At 41.4% G+C, this 18,483-nt stretch overlaps 1 protein-coding gene across 3 annotated transcripts in view; it reads right to left on the minus strand.

Annotated features, from left to right (window-relative positions):
• The window catches only part of ARNT2 (aryl hydrocarbon receptor nuclear translocator 2), a 109,878-nt gene extending 94,372 nt beyond the window's left edge, over window positions 1-15,506 (minus strand). For all 3 annotated transcript variants that reach the window (XM_087744221.1, XM_087744218.1, XM_087744217.1), the window contains exon 1: window positions 15,399-15,506. In XM_087744221.1, coding sequence (XP_087600347.1) covers window positions 15,399-15,429 — 31 coding nt within the window. In that variant the 5' untranslated portion in view covers window positions 15,430-15,506. The remainder of the gene's footprint in view (window positions 1-15,398) is intronic.
• Window positions 15,507-18,483: the final 2,977 nt, after the last annotated feature.

An 18,483-nucleotide genomic window follows, 5' to 3' on the forward strand; every position in this document is an offset into this window, starting at 1 on the left:
ATGTTTACAAGCTAATGTCCTTTTATAAACTCCTATGCAATTGTTTTATGATAAATAATAACGATGAGTGCAGATAAACTATTGAGCAATTACTAGATCATCATTTGAGACTTCATTTTTATTTACTCATCTTCAAATTATTTATTTTAAAATAATACTTCTATTATCTTCTATCAAAAGTCTGGCTTTTTACTACCTATCTAGCAATTATTTTCCAGCAATAGAAGCTGGTTTAGATTTCGACCAAATATCAGCACTTGATCGCAAATCTATTTAGTTCATTTACAAGTTCAACTGACAATTTGCACAAGTCCAACTGTCAATTTGCACAAATTGTTTTGAAACGGCTATTAAAATACTTACAATGGTATACACTAGAAAAACCCCACCGAGATCAATACTGTGGTTCGCCACAGTTTACATCATAACAAGACGACGGTGCTCTAAACACCTAGCAATGACATAAAACATACTGAAGAGATGTAAATATGCAATGAATTAAAGGTCATGGGTAATAAATCTGCCTACAACGTTGACCAAAGTTGATCTTAACCAAATGCAGATCAGGGGTAGCCTAGCTTTCCCAGGAATCCAAAGCTGCCTCTCGACTATTTTACTTTTGCTCTTTACTCAGAAATGCACAGAATTCACATGAAAGTCATTTTAGGTGACTTGAGAACCAACGTCGCTTGATTCTTGTCCATATTTTCTGTTAACTACAATAGAAGTCAGCTATCAGATTCCATGAGCGTGCAAGGCAGTATTTATGACTATAACTTTTGGTTCAATTTGGAAGAACTTTGACAAGGTAATTCTTAAATAATGAGCAGAGATGTTTTTGTGAATGAATTCATTCCTGGTCCCCTCTTATAATTGTTTCACATAAATATCCTTATAAACCATCTTCATTGAGGTAGACAAGCACAGTAAGCATTGTCTTCACAGGTGCAAGTATTTATAAAATTTATCCTAAATTTAAAAATTCATATATCCAAGGAGCCAGACCGAGAAAGAAGGGGTATCTTGCACCTGACCTGCCTATTACAACAGAGGATGGGTTAATCGCCAGGAGAAATCATCTCTGGTGGTCATCTTATTGAGCCAAGTCACGGAGGGGCTGGTAAGGAAGACCATGAAAGATCTGCACAAAGTATTTCTGAGAAAGTGGTGACTGTGAAACTACATCAGAGTAAACCAATCGCTACTGCTATGGTGGTGGCCCACGAGCTGCACTGCAAGCCACTGACCACGCTGGGGTCAAAGACCTGAGGCCTTTGCGATGCATCCACAGATGGAGACATCCACTCCCCACCAGCTGCGGAAAGCTCAGGAACAACAGAGTCCAACTACAAAGATGTAAAATTTAGACCACTCTGATTTAAATTATTCATTGAAAATTACTTACTCATGTCCTTCAAATGCCTTTATTATTTATTACAAAGATTTTTTTAAGCGTGCCTCAGAAGGGTATGTTAATTCTAAATTTCATTCAGAACAGCAACTTGCATTACGAAATACTTAATTATCAGTATATTTACAGTGTCCTTGGGCACTGTTGGGTAATCAGAATGCTATTGTTTTCATTGAACAGTATTTTATTGATAGCACTAATGACTTCAGTTCTGCTTGATCAACAAGCAAATGATGCTTATTTGATGTTACAATAATTAATTGGCCTTTCAGGTGCTTCCACATCCCAATTTATTACCAAGAATAAGAATATTTATGTGAAACACCCTAAAAAGAATATCACTATGCATCACAAAACATGTTCTAAAAATAGGGTGTGGTTTAGTACTTCTCCCTTCCCTCAAAATTTCTAATGCAACGTTCTCTGTCTAAAAATCATGGTGGAAAAAACCACATTTAACTCCATTTTGAAAACCCAACCCAAGCCTTGCATACCAAATATTCAGTTCATTTTATCCCTTACTGAACTTCCAGTAAGTCAAAGGAGATTTTCTGATTAACATTTCTTTTGTTGGTTGGGTTTTTTTTATTTTTTTCTCTAGAGAGGGGAGAAAACAGCTAACCTCCCTTTCCCATAGCAGCAACAAGGATCAAAAACTTCATATGACTCAAATGAGATGCACCAGTGAATAGACTGCTTATGTCATCTATTACTCCAAAGCATTATTTTTCCAAACTCCAGGCCCAGTTTATGAAGTCCAGCCGTCAGACCATGGAAAAGGGCTGTGGATAAGAAAATTCCAGATTCAAATCGAACTGGACCTTGAAAAGCCACCTGAAAAGATTACACCAGTCTTCCCACAACATTCAGCTGGCACCTATGTGTTCAGTTTAACCTCCGGCAGAGGACGACTTTCAGATCATCATCTGAAGTCTTAACTGCTCTGACATACCAACCCATATTAGCAGCTACCCTTGTCTTTGAAGATGAGTTTCCCAAAACCTGAATTTTTCTGCAAGCAAAAAAAAGTTACAAATAAAGGTGTTTGTTAGTGATTTTTCTACCTTTCAGTGCCCCAGGATCATTAATTACGCTGTTTAGAACATTCTGCCTTTTAGGTAATTTCACGTATTATATGTTTCATGTCTGCAAATAACAACAACAACAAAAAAATACTAAAAGCCCACAGGCTTTTGGAAGTTCAAAGGTAGCTGCATTTGCATTTTCTGCATTACTTTGTAGAATTTTTTGTTCCCACAAATGCTCCAAGTAGAACACCCCAACATTATGGCATAAGGGAAACCTTCATAAGCATATAGTAAATACAAAATACCGCTATGTTCTGCTGCAGAAGATTCCTTAGTGTTACTTTAGGTTTACTACACACCGAAGAATTTGTCATGAATTTTGGAACATTTTTTTCCGCTTAACTTCTTCACAGAGCTATTTCTTGAACAGCTTTTAAAATACTGAATCTCATACGTTGCTTTTTAAAATTACTAATTTTAAAATAAGAGAAAAAATTATGTTTCCAGGTAAACTCTGCTAGGCTTTCAAGAACTGATCAGCTGTAACGGCCATGCTCTTATTGCTTTTTCAGAATTACAAAACACAAGCATTCACTGGATGTTCTACCAGTGAACTACTAAACAAATGAAAACCTGTAACAACAAAACATTATTTTTCCATGTCCCCATATTCATATTAAACATGATTCGACATCCATTACAAGCCACTTGTCCCCAAAAGTATACAGACAGTTCTGTGGATACATCAAATACAGAAGTGAAGAACGATACTGAAAAAAAACTCACTATAAACAAACTGGATGTTTGTCAAAAAACAAGCTGAGTATTTGTCTGTAAATATTGACCAAATGAAGTTTTTTGCTTTGATATTTGCTGACTGAAGAGCAGCACAGACAAGTACAAAGGACATATAAAATTACTCTGAATGCCAAACAAGTTCCAGCTCCTACAGGGACTCTATGCAACAAAGCAAACAACTGGTGGCAGCCAAATGCACTTACCAAGAAATCACCACAAATACTTTATCATTACATTTCAACATTAGAAAGAATCATGACTTGCTTTCTGAAAACGTATTTACTCGCTCATTGACTCGATTTAAAGGGCAGTTTGAGTTAACATACTAACCAAATACCCCCATATAATGCATTTTCCTACTTTTTAAATTCAACTCTCAAGTACACAACCAGCACTTGAAAACTATCACAAAATTTTCACTCTGTGTAACTGTATTTTTCATATAATTTGATCATTTCTTTTGTGTATGAAGCAATGAATATTTTGCTCTCAATCTTAATTCAAACTGTAACTGGCTGAGAACAAACTAAGGTGTTTACAAAGGCAAATTAAGTGACATAATCAACCATAAGTCAAGACAGCAAGAAATAAGTGGTAAAGCCTATATTAAGACTTTAAAGCCAGGTGGATCATTGGTAGTTCAGCACTGAAATAGCTATCCATCTATGCCCATGTGTATATTTTGCCAAGACACTTAAAAAGCACATTATCCCAACACCATACCTACTGTATAAAGAAAATACAAATTAATGGTTATTCATGTGCCTGGAATAAATAATATCTGCTGTTTCCAAGGAGAAAGAAGCTGTATATTCTGCTTTTTTACCTCCTCTTCCTCCCAAAGGGAGAAAAAAATGTTTGCTAATCCAACATAAATGTGGTTGCAATAAAAGTCTGTTATTAAAACATTATCAATTAGTACATCACAGTGAAAAAAAAATATTCTCTGCTTGCTCCAGGATAGGCAGTCCGCACTCTCCTACAAATATGCCACTCTATAACGGACGCATATGAAAAAAGCCTCCCAGAATACATAGTCTTTATAAACAGGACACGCAAACTGGAGGTAAGAGAAATGGAAACAAAAATCAGACGACTTAACTGTGGCACGGGGATATTACTTGTCAGAGGTTAAGAGGAAGCCTGTAGTAAGACTTGCCTGTACCACAAGGCAAGTCTTCTTTCCCTGGTCAGGTCTCAGACATGAGATAGCCAGCCAGCAATAAAAGTGAAAAACGCAGGCAGCTTGTAACAGCCAAGAATTTTCCTGCACAGTGAGAATTTACTGGTCTCTGAAATTCTTACTCATAATTATCACAGTCATTTTAAATTTAGCAATGATTAAAGAACATTTTGTCCTTAAGACCATCTTAAAAAACCAATACAACAAAGGGGTTTACATGGAGACACAACAAGGTCTGGAGCTGAACTCGGAGACAACATTGTTAACCTCTACATGTAACACTCTAAAAGATGGAGCCGTGACTCTGTGTACCCTGAAACGTTTACCACACGTATGCCCTTCCTAGAGCAAAGTGAGGACTGGCATGCTGCCTATGTCTTAATTCAGTTCCGCCAAGGGCAGAAAGGCCTTTGCACATCATCAGTAGATGAGGCAGAACCCATTCCTTAATGTCATATCAACCTTTTCATCAAAGTAGTCAGATACTACTTTAGAGAAGGAATGAAAAGGCGTGTGCCAGCTATGAGACTAATGAATAGTTTTCCTCAAGCAAAACATAATTCAGCATGAACTTCATGTTAATGTTCTTTCCACCCACTCACACATCTCCAACTGATTCTACTCAACCAAAATGCCAACAAGTAAAACCACCCATCTTTTAATTAAGGTATTGTGCCCCAGCACTAAGATTTTGTTTTACAGTGCCATCCTACAGCTGCCTAACCTCAAACATGACTTACATATTTACTTGGCCTCCTTTTCTAAAACATGCATGGAACCTGGAGGTAGAAACACAAGTAACAAAAGGGAAAACTTGGGAGAGCAAAAGATACGCAGACTGGCAGCTTTCACTAAAATATTAGAAATGATCATAAGCCCCAGTCCCATTTACAGTACATTAAAGGGCTTAAGAAGCAGAAGGATGACACCATTAAAAAAAAAAAAAAATTAAGTCTTGAGTCAGGAAACAATTTGGAAATGTATGATGTTAGCCTGTTTGAAGAGTGAAAGAGTATCAAGATATATTTAACTGGAAGGCATCACAGAGTACAGCAAGTACAGAAACAGTCAGTTTAATTTAGAAGAAATAAAACCAACAGCTGTGATCATTCAAGAACCAAGTCTCAAGCTTGAATAAACTACAAGGAGCCCCAAAGACTTGTATAAACCTACATACCTCACAATGACCATCAACAACAAAGAAGGAAGAAAATTCTCTATTGCTGCCTTATTGTGTAAGTATTCACAAAGGAAATTTTGTACTTTATTCCAAAATGTCTGTGATGGGCTATTTTTGGATAGGGGTTCCATGTAACACAAGTCTGATCTAGCACATTTTGTTCTTAGTGAGAATCCAGTCCAGTACGTAACAAAAGAAACAGTTTCACTTGGAACAACCTTAACTCATAGATGGAGAGAGCTTCTGGCAGAGGATCTACAAAGACATTACACATTTTTTAAGGACTTGAGTAGGAACTGTGAAATTTGGATTCTGCAGGCCTCAACATGTAGCATTTGGGGAAGATTGTTACGTTCATTTAAGACATTCTTAATTCCAGCAGTCCACTGTCCTCTTTGCTGGAGATGACCACCATGATGAGAGAGCCAGGAGAACAGAAGTCCTCAACACCTCAACTGCTAATGGTCATCACTCAGAGATGTAGCTCAAACCTACTCCATTGGCCTTAATCTACACCAGGGCTGTGGTGCAGCCGAGGTGGAGCACAGACCCTCCTGCCCTTTCAGCACCATGGATGGTAACCTCCAAGAAGCCGGCGGGCAGGAGGTCCTGGCCACTGCAGGAGGCATCGGTCCTCCTGCAGTGCAGATAGACACCTCTGCCATCTAAACTATGCTTCATAGTCAATGAAGGTCTGAATACCCCCGAAGTTATTTTCACAGAAACTCTGGTCTAATAAGATGTCTATAAGAAAGGAGCTGACGAATAGTTATTAGGACCTCAGTCCACCTTTGAAATGTGCCCGTGCCTTCAGAAAATACTCCTATTTTCCAATCCTCATGAAAATGCTCCTGTATTTTTCTTAGTGATGGTTCATTTACTTTAATTTCAACAATGAAAATGCATACTTGAAACATTCATTGGTAAGCAAAAATGCAATGCAGCTAAGATGAAATTGCTGTTCCCACAAACTTGATTGCACAGCAAATTAAACTTTTTTCTTTTTTTTTTTTTACATAAACCAGAAAAAAATTTGTTTTACATGAAAACGTCAACAAAACAAATTAGCAGAGGAACATTTATCTCAGAAACACTGAAACCTTTACAAAGCTCCAATAATTTGCCATTGTATTCCTAAGGCCGCTGAAAATCTCATAAAAATAAAGGGAAGTTTTCATTATACAGCCTTGTTTTCTACTGGTCAAACCACTATTCACTACAGCAAGCGCAGAGCATTTTCAGGGTGACAGAGCTAAACACAGAAGGCCAGGCGATCTCCTAAGGATGTTTAAAAAAAAAAAAAAAAAAAAATCTGCAGAAACCGTTGGTGTCCCCACATACTATGACATGAACATGACTCACAGGAGTAGTCATCAGACTGACCTCTCTTTTCCCAAACTCTCTCACAGGGCCAGCCTCCACAGACTGCTATAAAATGAGCTGCCTTTCAGCGGTTGGGAACATAAGTATTTAGCATTTCAAACCCAAGCTTTTCTAGCTAACAGTACTTTAAGTCATAAAGTTGGACTCAAAATTGAGCTAGCAACTTTGCCTGTTGGACATGAAACAATGGAAATCCAGCTCGTCCATGGCCGTATTGGCTCTGCAGTATCAACAGCAATAAAATTTTTTGTCAATAAACAGATCAAACATGACTCAGAGGGCAGTGACACACAGTAGCTAGTGCCATTTTATAGCTAATTTTATGACTATAATCCACTTCCCACAGCTACTGTTAAAATCAGCACCTAATTTCAGGGGTTGACTTCTGTCACGTGTTGAGGGTCACTGTGTGCTGGGCAGATTAACCGCCTTCCGTATGACAGAAGCTTAGCACATTAAAATACTAGCCTCATACTGGCATGCTGGTCAGCCCACATAACTTTACCAGCCTGCCCCTGTTCAGGACATTACTGAATAACTTAGAGTCATGCCACATGCCGTCTGTTTTTACTTATTGCAGCAGTATCTGGAGATTGGGGATGTACTCTGCAAAGCACCATCCAAATAGTAGAAGACATTCTGCATTCTCAAAAGAATAAAGCTGTAAGTTAAATAAGATCCGAGACTACTGATACGATCTATTCATAAGAAGTTACTTTAACACTGCTTGCATTCAAAATAATCAGTTTTGTCCTGAGTTTTAAAAGCATTTCCAGTTCAGTTTGATTTTCCATCCAGATATTACAGGCAATACAGTTTTAAAAATACATGCATTGCAAGGGCATTTAACAGCAGCCAGATGTCCACCTACCTTTACTAACAGAAAGAGTCAGCAGTAAAAAGTCCCTAAAATTATCTACTTCCATGAAATTGTGTTCTTGATTATTACTGGGAAAGTACTGGAGACCATTTTTCAAAATCAGGCCCGTGTATTCCACAGAAACAGGTTTTGCTTTTACCTCTGAGGAATACAAATATGCAGTGTTTTTGTTCTTTGCAGCTCAGTGATTTACTGGCATGCCTCTTCCCATAAAATATTTGCATATATCTGAGAGTCAAACTGTTCTGATACATTCTGTGTTTGCCAGGAAGCGAAGGCTTCAGTTCAGTGCAACTGAACATTTAAACAAGGACAGGCACCAGGACAAATGGCAGTGTAATTAACATACCAATGAAGAGCCAGTTGTTAATTACTATCCATTTCAGGCATTTTGTACGAGCAACTTACCTGAAAAGCCTTCCCATCTGCATGCTGGCAAAGCCAGTAATTAAACAATTCAACACCCCTTTTGCTTGATTAGAGAAAAAATTGTAATTATTTCATATTATTCTATTTGTCACATGCAGTTGACATTTAGATCAGAAAAACTGCAGCAGCCCAAATCTAAACATTTGAAATGAACGTTATGAGCTGTCCTTGAACAAAACAGCAACATGTATACATCTGGGGCAGATGTAAACTAATAGAGGCTCCTAGTGCGAGCCAACTGATTACACCTTACGGTACCTGCTGAGTTACATGGAATGCAGCACAGTTGCTGTTTATAACAGAAAAAGTACCACTTTTCTTTAAGGGGGACTTCAGATGCTACCTATAGAATGGAGTCTGAATTTGTAAGCTGATGAAAGACTTGGGAGTAGCACCAGTACAATGCCAGGATTCATTTACATTTAAACAACAGTAACTGAGAAGTCAATACATAGCTCAGTATAGCACCACAGTTAAAATATGGTAGTTACAGGAGTTGTAAGAAAGGTAGAGGCACGTAAGTGGAAAGCAGGATTGAAACCGTAGGACAGAAATATAAAAGACAGGCAAAATGGAAATAAAAGCTGACAAAAAAGAGAGGAAGCAGAAAGTTTAGACACATTCATCGATATGTAGAGTATCCAAAACAAAGGATTTCTCTTTCTCCGTGTGCAGATGGCTTTGCCCAAGGAACGCTAGCGTGCTTTGGGTACAGAAAAGGAAATTACATCTGTCTTGAAAACAGCTTCTAATTCATTACCCACTGCATGACTACGGCCATTAATCCATGTAAACAACAAAACCAAGATCCATTTGAAAGTTTGACTATCCAAATTAAAGTCTGAATCTGCTCTTGTTTGGCATTCTATGTTTGGTACTGAAGTTTCAAACTATGTAACTTATGCACTTTAAGGGCCAGATTTTGCTGAAATCCTGTAACATTTTGTGATAAAGTAGTTCCTTCTGGAGTAGCCAAAAAGTGGGTATTTGGTCCATGTGGGTTTATTCAATCAATTAATTTTCATTTGGATTTTTATTTTAAACAATGGAAGATGAGGAATGATTAACTTTTTTGAAGTTTTTTCTTTGCTAACAATGTGCATCTATCTTACTTGGATTATAAGCAGAAGCTAACTAAAATGTACAAATGCAGCCTTATAAAATTTTTCTTTTCCTCATTTGACAGAAAGATTGATACAGACGGGGTGACAAGAAATGCTTCACATCTGAACAAAGGAAATACTGTTAGCAAGAAGTAAACTGTACTGATAGTTTATACAGCAAGCGCCCACTCAGGAGTTCTTAAATTTCAAATTTATTGCCTGTATCGTCCAGCAAATCTAAGTTTTTGCACAAATTATCTTACTGAATGGGTGAAGGAGCAGCTCTATCTTTGCAGATTTCTTTCCTGCATAACCTTTATTGAGCACACTCTTACAGTCAAGAAAAGAACGTAGCTCAGGTTGGCATCTGCACACTTCTGCACCTAAGGCAGCGTCTCTGCACTCCACAGCGCTGGCTAGAGAGAACAGCTCATCCAGAGGCGATTCACCTCTCTCTAAATGCTGCTGGCCACCCAAAGACACTCTGCTATAGACAGACTGGAAAATCTGCCAGAGACCTGCAACAAGACCTGGGATCTAAATTCCCATGTCTTAAACTCAAGACCCCTCTTTCCCTTTTCTATTGCAAATTTTAATAATGTTGTACTTTCGGTAGGTAGCACTGAATTAAGACATTTTCCATTCTTACTTGTCAGTTATGAAGCAGTAAGCCCCCAAAAATTACTCTAAATGACACACATGTCTGATCTTCACAAGCCATTTAAGCGTAATCTCCGAATACATCTTCATAATGACAGCCCCATTTTTGTCCTCTTAATAACAATAATCACTACATCAACAGTGTTATTTTGCCTGACTGTTTTGAAAAGGCTATTTTTTTTCCTTTGCTACCTAATCTCTGTAGCAATTTTTCTTACTAGAAAGAAAAATCAGCAATACCATCTGGTATTACAGAAATCAACAATATCTGTTTTGTTTTGCATTTTTATTAAGAGGCACGGGGAAACATTATTCTGTTTGAAAAAATGTTTGGAATGAACCACAAGCTACATATGCAAATTTTAAATAAATATTCTGTGATAGAAGAGATATCCTGAAATTAAATCTTTTGTATGCCCTATATATTAGAAATATCAAAAAATGACATTTCTTCAATGCAAGTTACTGTTTGGTACACACTCCTGAAGGACAAAACATTATCACAGAACAATTCAAGAGGCACTATCATCTCATACCACAGTTTGACTGAAATAAGGACCAATTCTGCAGTAAGAAAAATATGAAAATACAAGAAGAAAAAGATCTGCAATTTAAACCTCCCATTAGCTAATGAGTGTTCCATTTTTGAGACCTTTGTTTTAACATTATCTTAGAAAGAAGACTACTTTTTTGCATCCCAGAAACATCAGAGCCCATTATAACCTCCATCACTAGAAGACTCCATTTACTCCCCAGGATGCTGTTAAATTGATTTCGGAGTTTACTGGATAGCCTATATTGTAATGAAGGGCAAAGCTGTTACTACTGTAGCAATAAAACACAACAACTTTGAGTCTCTGAGTCAAATAGACAATTTTGAAATCTAAAACACTGAAGTAGATTTTTTTTAATCATCAATTTCAAAGCTGTATGAAAGCTAAAGAAAAGAATGGCCAGATTGTCAACTTCAGAAAGCCAATTCCTTTGGGGAATATGGAACGGGCAGCATCAGGAAAATTCCTCCACAGCACTTAATATCTTAGTAACTTGAGTGGAAACATAAGACTGGCTAAGAGACAATTTGGTTCTCAGAACGTCCAGCTGAAACAGGAGAATGATTTATCTCCACTTAACTCCCAAGTCAAACAAACAAAACCAGCTCCCAGAATCCAATGCACTTGCCTAAAACAAGAGCCCAGATGCAGGGCTGAGCTACAAGTTTTCACTGATATGACAAAAAATTTGCTGTTAACCCATTACAAAGTGGAAGCAAAGAGAGCTTATCTAATCATCTTTCTTCAAGGCTCAATCCCAATTTTTTTATATCTTGGAGTAGCCACAGTCTAAAAGTACCCCTTGGCAGCTACTGTGGTTGTAATAGTAATGTCTTGAGCCACAGCATCTCCTTTCTCTCATGGCTCACCACCTCTCTCTGTCTCAACACACCTCAAGTAGATACCCTCTTGGGGACATGTTGTTCTCCATACCTTTAGACTTTGGGCTCTCTGCTTAAAAAGAAATCATTACAGGAGCTTTAGTGATTATGTGAACAGCCCAGATACTATTTTTTTTTCAATTAAATATAAGAATACAATCCTAAGGATTCACAAAATCTTAAAACGTAGCCAAAAATGCATCCTAAGGGATCTGCCCTCTAGTGTACCTCTAGATAAACTCTGAAATCTCATGATTTCTTCTGACCAGGCTTACGAGTTTGTGGCATTTGGCAATACATCTGTGGGTACTACCCAGGGCGGCCCTCCCATCCAGGGATACCTCACCAGGAAGAACTGAAAGGATACAACCAGTTCATGTCACATCACCTGATCATGGCAGAAAGTTGCTGCTCTGGGACCATCCATCAGACTGAGCCAGATTAGAACTCATCACCCAAGACCAAGTAATGTCTCAGGAAAAGAAAATGCTGAATTCATGGAAGAGTTTTACGTTTTCATCCCAACTTGGCTAATACAAGAATCACCACATCATGAACCGCACCGCAAGTTAAGCAAAATTTGACCCCAAAGTAGCAACAGTTATGGACAAGTTTGCCTTCCAAAAATACATACATTTAAAACAGACATGGCACTAAGTTACTTTGCTGCAAGCAGTAATTTATGAAATGCTTGTTACACCTCCACAATTTTTTTGTTCTTAAATCCCATTTAATATGCCAATCTTATTTCAGCAGGAAATAAATTAACTCTGATGCTTTGTGCCAATGCAGATGAGCTTCCCACACACCTGTATTGTGTTTCACACTTCAGTTAGTCATCCTGATTACGACAAACGAACAAAGTACTTCTACCCAGATCCCATTCCCAAGGTTAAGCATGCGGGAAGAGAAAGAGACTACCTCACAGAGCCCCCCAGTTTTGTCGGTGCGATGTCTAGTTGCAGCTATGGACAAACACCTTCACCAAAAAGAACTATCGGTTTAGATCTAACACAGCCCAAGAACCCCACAGAGGTGGCCCTACCCTCACCACGATTCGGTCCCTGACACTGCAATTCCTGTGAGCCCTACCCAGGACAGGCTGCAAACTGCTCCCGCTCCCATGAACTTTCATAACTTAAACTCTCCATTATAAAAAGATCAGTGGGAAAATAGATAAATCTGCATCGAATGTGAGAGAGAAGATGATGCTGCAGAGCAGTGCATGGTTCGGTACCAGGAGATCCCACACTGAAAGACTTTCACAGCCAGAATTACAGAACACCCAGCTTTTCTGTCTCCGCTGATCCCCGTTCCACTATCTAGAATATGACTAAAATCACATGTATTTGTATTGTGGTAGCTGCAAGTTAATGTCCTGCCTAAATTATCAACTGTTATTAGAACCCCAGACAATTGCTTAATAAAAATTTAATCATATTGTAATTTCTAATCATCATTAAAGATGCTTAACAAGTTAATCTCTCTATTGTGCTCCCCTAACATCATGGATCAGAAAGTCAACCGGTGTAAAGCAGCACAGCTTCACCAGTACTAACAGGGCTACTTTCATGTTACTCCAGCTGAGGATTTGGCCCCAAGAGAAAACAGCAGTATTAAAATCCTCTCGCTACAGCTTTCGATTGTTTCTCTGCACTGCTTCACAGTTAATCCAAAAAATAACAAAAGCAATAGATTATGACTTTAAAAAAACACAGCATAAATCAAGGTATTTCATGCAGCTCTATCTTCTGCTGTCCGTGGTAGAGAAAACAGCACTACACCACAGATCGAAGGTCTCCTCACCTCTTCGCAGCTCAAAAACTCCTCATTTTGACTTTGTCCGTGCATAGCTACATTTGTCTGACAGCAACGCTCACGCACAGAAAACGTGGGAGGATCGTTAACAGCCAGTAAATTTGTCTTTCAGCTCAGATCTGTTCCAACTGCCTAGACGAGGGGTGAAATGATGCTCTGCAACCTCAGCCTTGCAGAAGTAGCTCTTGGTTCACTTCAGGAAACCAACACATCTCCTCATCCTTCCCGGTGGACCGGCTATCTGTGCTTAAGAGAGTTTGAGGACCACACTGCAAGTCAACTTTAACTGTGTCAAATCATTGCACAGAGATGCATACAGTCAATACGCTTGGCTCTTGTCTCCCTCGTATGTGCTTATGTTTCCTCAATAATCCCATAACGCTCTCTAAATTCACAAAGTGGTCACGGGGGAAAAACTGTGAAGCCCTACTCTGAGGCCGCTCTGCGGTGCGTGCATACCATACCTCCTGCAACCACATCTTTCTGTGGCTTCGGCTGCAGGTAGGTGAAAACAGAAAGTGTAAATGGTTGGTGCAAAAGGGCCACCAGGCTCTACTACAATTCAGCGGTTTCAGTATTGACCTCTAAGTGGTCAGGGCTGCTCCTTCAGTGCATAGCTTGGAGGAGCAGATAGGTTTGGTTTGCCATTCTCCTAAGTCAAAAAAGGCTGTTTGTGTCCTACTCTGTCCGCAAAACAGCTCACCGATTCTAGCTATGTGTGCGTGCAATGAAACTCTCCATTATCATGTGCGACGTGGTATCCTGGAAGCTAAGTAATATTCATTTAATAACCTTCCATTAAATATTGATTTTCATTTAATATGTGGAATTGTGATATTAAAACTTAATCTGATTGGCAAAGATCTGTTCCTGCTTATTTTATTGACACTTACTGAACCAAATCAACTGTTTATATCATAATATTTACTCTCAGCATGACAACTGCACAACCAACTACTGCAGGATTTAATCTAAAGAACAACCTTTAAACATTAGTTGGCATTTACTCAAGCAAGCCATTAATTGTCAGAACTGAGCCCGCCTCCACAAGAAAATGACAAAATGTGATCATATATTAAAACAAGTAAAACTGGAATCCACCTTCGATAAAAATATTCTTCATTAGTATTGAGCCCAGTGCAAGATCCGTTGTCCCACTTATTTTTAGTGTCAGATACTTGTTGATCCAACACTAAGCTGATCTACGTACATCTCCAAAATATGTACTACGGCATTTCATCCAAACCCATTTTACTCCATCGCGCCCTCAACAAAATAGCTGTTGCATCTCACAGACACATAACACAACGTCAGGGAATGTCTCCCCCCCCGAGAAATTCAAGGAGATAATTTTGATAAGTTTTCTTCCTCTTAATAAATGTAGCGTTAACAGTATTTATTGCATCCTTTGGCAAGGAAATAAACACACGGCAAAGACCCTGCACGCTCTGAGGTGCCCTCGGTCAGTTTCGACACCCTTTTGGTTCCAAGCAATGCTTCGCAAGCCGGTTTTGCTTCCCGACAGTAAACCTGGCCAACGTACAGACAGAAAAAGCAAATGTTCCTACCAATTCCCAGGGCAGACCGAGGTCTGCAGGGTGCAGCCAAAACCCGCAGCCACCCTTCCCGCCCGCCTTCGGCGGGGGAACACGGCGGCTCTCCTTCTCCTGCCATATGACCGCGTATGCTTATGCAAAACTGTTCATTTCTGCAGTGCCTACACCCAACGGCAACAACCCGGAGGGAGAGGAGGCAGCCGGACTCCTGCAGCCTGAGACACCCGCCAAGGGCTCCCGGCTCGACGCGGTCCCAGGGCGGCTCCTCGCCCGGGGCGGCCCAGCTCTCCCCGCCGCCGGCGTCGCGCCCCCTCCGGCCCGCAGCCAGCGGCCCCCGCCGACCCGCGGGACGAGCCCGGGGCCGCAGGGGAGAGCGGCGGGGGCTGCCCGCCCTCACGGCTGCGGGGACCGCGCCGTCCCCGGGGGCGGGTGTGTGCCTACGGCGGGGGGGGGGGGCGTGTTGTGCGGCGGGGCCACATGGGGCGAGACGGACTCCCTGCAGCGCAGGGGGCGACGGCAGCAGCAGCTACTCACCGGGAGGGTTTACCGCCGCCGGCGTTGCCATCTTGTCTCTGAGAAGAATTAAGACAAATGCAAGAGGGGAGGAGGGATGCTCTGAGCAGCCCGGGGGAGGCGGGGGAGGGGAAGGCAGCCGGCGCCAGGACGGGCGGGCCGGGAGGCGCGGGGGCGGCGGGCTGCTCCCGCCCCGGGGCCCGGCGGCGGCGCTCCCCGCTCCGTGCGGGGCGGCCCAAGATGTCCGATGGCCCCCGCGCCGCGTCTGCTCATGCGCCGCGCGTAGTGAGCATGTGCCGGGCGGCCGCACATGTGCGCTGGGCCCGCGGCCGCCGGCGCCCGGGCGGGACTCCCACGCCTGTCGCCCCGCAAGCGGCGGTGTGAACGCGCCCTTCGGCCCGGTCCCCGACCGGCCGCCCCCCTCGGGGCTCGAACCGGCGGCCCACCTGCGCGCTGCGCCTCACAGGGCGCGAACTCCCCTGAGGGAGAGGTCTCTGGTGGAGGCCCGCCGCGGGGGAGAGGGGCGCGGGGTGGCGGTTGGGGTGCTGCCTGCCGCCACCCAAAACTGAGGGGCGGTGGTTGGGGTGCCGCCCGCCGCTACCCAAAACTGAGGGGTGGTGGTTGGGGTGCAGCTTACTGCCACCCAAAACTGAAGGCTCCGCTGAACGCGTGCAGGAGGCGAACCATTAGACAACGTTATCGCCATCCCCGTTGTCTGCAGGCGATGACATCCCTTCTCCCCTGAGGTGGGGAATGTCCTCTGGGAGATGGAAGCGGGCCAGAGCCCCTTGAGTCCCTAGACCTCCAACGCTTCCTCCGCTCGGGATTCAGGAGAGCCATTTCTGTGGGTCCCCGGGATCAGCGCGCACGCTGACATGGGGCTGGCGTTCAGCTCCGTCAAGCGTGAAGTGAGCCCTAGAGCTTTTGGGGGGAAAAGAGGAGTCGTGTCATCTTCGCGTTACAAACACACCAAGCGTATGTCTGACTGTAAGATGGAGCACTTGGTGCTTCAAATGGATAGAGCTATACAGAAACATCTTAGTCCTTTGTTAATAATACTAATTTCCTGGAATTACAAAGGAAAATGTAATAACTCTTGGAGTTCTTCAAAAAACTATCCAAGAATTCAGAGACGGGTCATTCTGCGCTCTTCCAGGTGGAGTATAAGAGTTGTATCATATCCGTCTAAACAGTGGTTTTCCTCACACTGTGCTCACATTCGAGCTAAGTAGCGCAACTGAACAACTGATCCTCTGTAACTCACTCCGCTCACATTTTAAGGCTTTCCACTACAAACACAAGGACTAAAAATACACTTTCAATCAAAACTGAGATTTTTCTTATAATCTCATAATTCAGGTCTTTAAGGGAAAAAAAAAAAACAGTGTCACAGAATTAACAAACTGCAAGATTTGTGAACAGCCACCAGTGTAATAACTGCAGCAGTCACATGTAGTATGTATGTAATACTGAAAAAAAAAAAAAAAGTATATTTTGATGGCTTTTTCACACCCCCGGAATGCTGCGAAGGGCTGTTAATGTTTAAACACCTCCCCACGGCTGTGCTCAGTTGCCCTGAACAGCCCTGCAGAAGTTAGTGGAAGCACTCAAAATGAAAAGTTGCAAATCAATCCCTTGCTTTGCTGAATAAGTAACCTGAAACAGTTTAGTCATTAAGATGTAAATTGGCAGAAAGATGGAGAAGGCATGGAGGCTGTATTTACTCATTTCCTGTAGATGAGTTTAATCAGAGTAGCATTAAACGCTCCTGCTTATCTAGAAAGTTTACTTTATCTTTGATTTATTGTGCTTTTGCCTATCGGATGTTGAGCTGTTTTTCTAAGCATCTTACTGCTTTAGTGCCTCCTGATGCTGCGGAGTCTCGGATGCTCAGCAGGCATTCTTAATTCTTATCTTAAAGCATTTACCCTGCCAATGCTAGCAGATTGTGTTAATATCAGCAATTTTGTAAATACGGCTTATTTTCATTCAGATAAAACTACGCTTTTTTGATTTTAGAGAACGTTGGTCATGATATTTCTAGATTCTTACGTTATGAGGAAAGCAAGGTTCAAAGTAGCTTACCCTGCTGCAGGAAACAGGGCATAGCTCAATTCCTTTACGTTTCTATCAAGTTTTGCGTTCAAATTGCACAGGTAACACTGCTCACGAAAGCTTTTCCATGAGGCTCCATTATGTCAAGTTACATACATGCATAAAGGCTAAAGGGCCAAACCGCTGATACTATAATGTTAGTAAAATACCTTATGAAACCATAATTTATAGCGTTAGGCACTTCTGAAGTGTCCTCTGAAGGCATTTACAAGTATTCATGGGTTAAGCCTTATCTCTCTCTTATCAGAAAAGCATTAATATCTCCTATTTCATTTCTATTTTAGAGATAAGGAAGCCACCCTGGAAGAAAGAAACCCAGAGAGATCTGACAGTGCGCTATCACAGCTTTCGACAGACGTATGGAATAAGCCAAACAACAACTGGATATAAACCAATGAAACCATTCAACTGTGTGTGCTGTCCCCTTGCGTAATATCCCATGAGACATTAGATTAGCCCAGAAAGTGTACATTACAGCCAGTATGTTTGATATTGTGCCTCACCTAAATAAGACCTTAGGGCTTAGAATGGAACACGTTTGTCAAATCTGCTGTGATTCAGACATAATTATGCAAATAAAGCCTCTTTTCTTTTTTATTCGGTGTGAGCTTTGTTGACTTGCTCCATTCTGTTCCGCACACAATTCTTTGTTCACTTAAATAGACTGAGAAATGAGATTGATTTTCTCTTCTCCCCATCTTCTCTGTCGTAATAGGCAGTATTAGCAGAGTGTTGTGGTTTAACCCCAACCGGCAACTAAGCACCGCACAGCCGCTCGCTCACTCCCCGCTGCTGGGATGGGGGAGAGAATCAGAAGGGTAAAAGTGAGAAAACTCGTGGGTTGAGCTAAAGGCAGTTTAATAGGTAAAACAAAAGCCACACACGCAAGCAAAGCAAAGCAAGGAATTCATTCACTCCTTCCCATGGGCAGGCAGGTGTTCAGCCACCTCCAGGAAAGCAGGGCTCCATCATGTGTAATGGTTACTTGGGA

This window comes from Nipponia nippon, unplaced genomic scaffold (genome assembly GCF_047370975.1).
Source record: "Nipponia nippon isolate SJK-2023a ecotype South Korea unplaced genomic scaffold, ASM4737097v1 scaffold_9, whole genome shotgun sequence".
NCBI lineage: Eukaryota > Metazoa > Chordata > Aves > Pelecaniformes > Threskiornithidae > Nipponia > Nipponia nippon.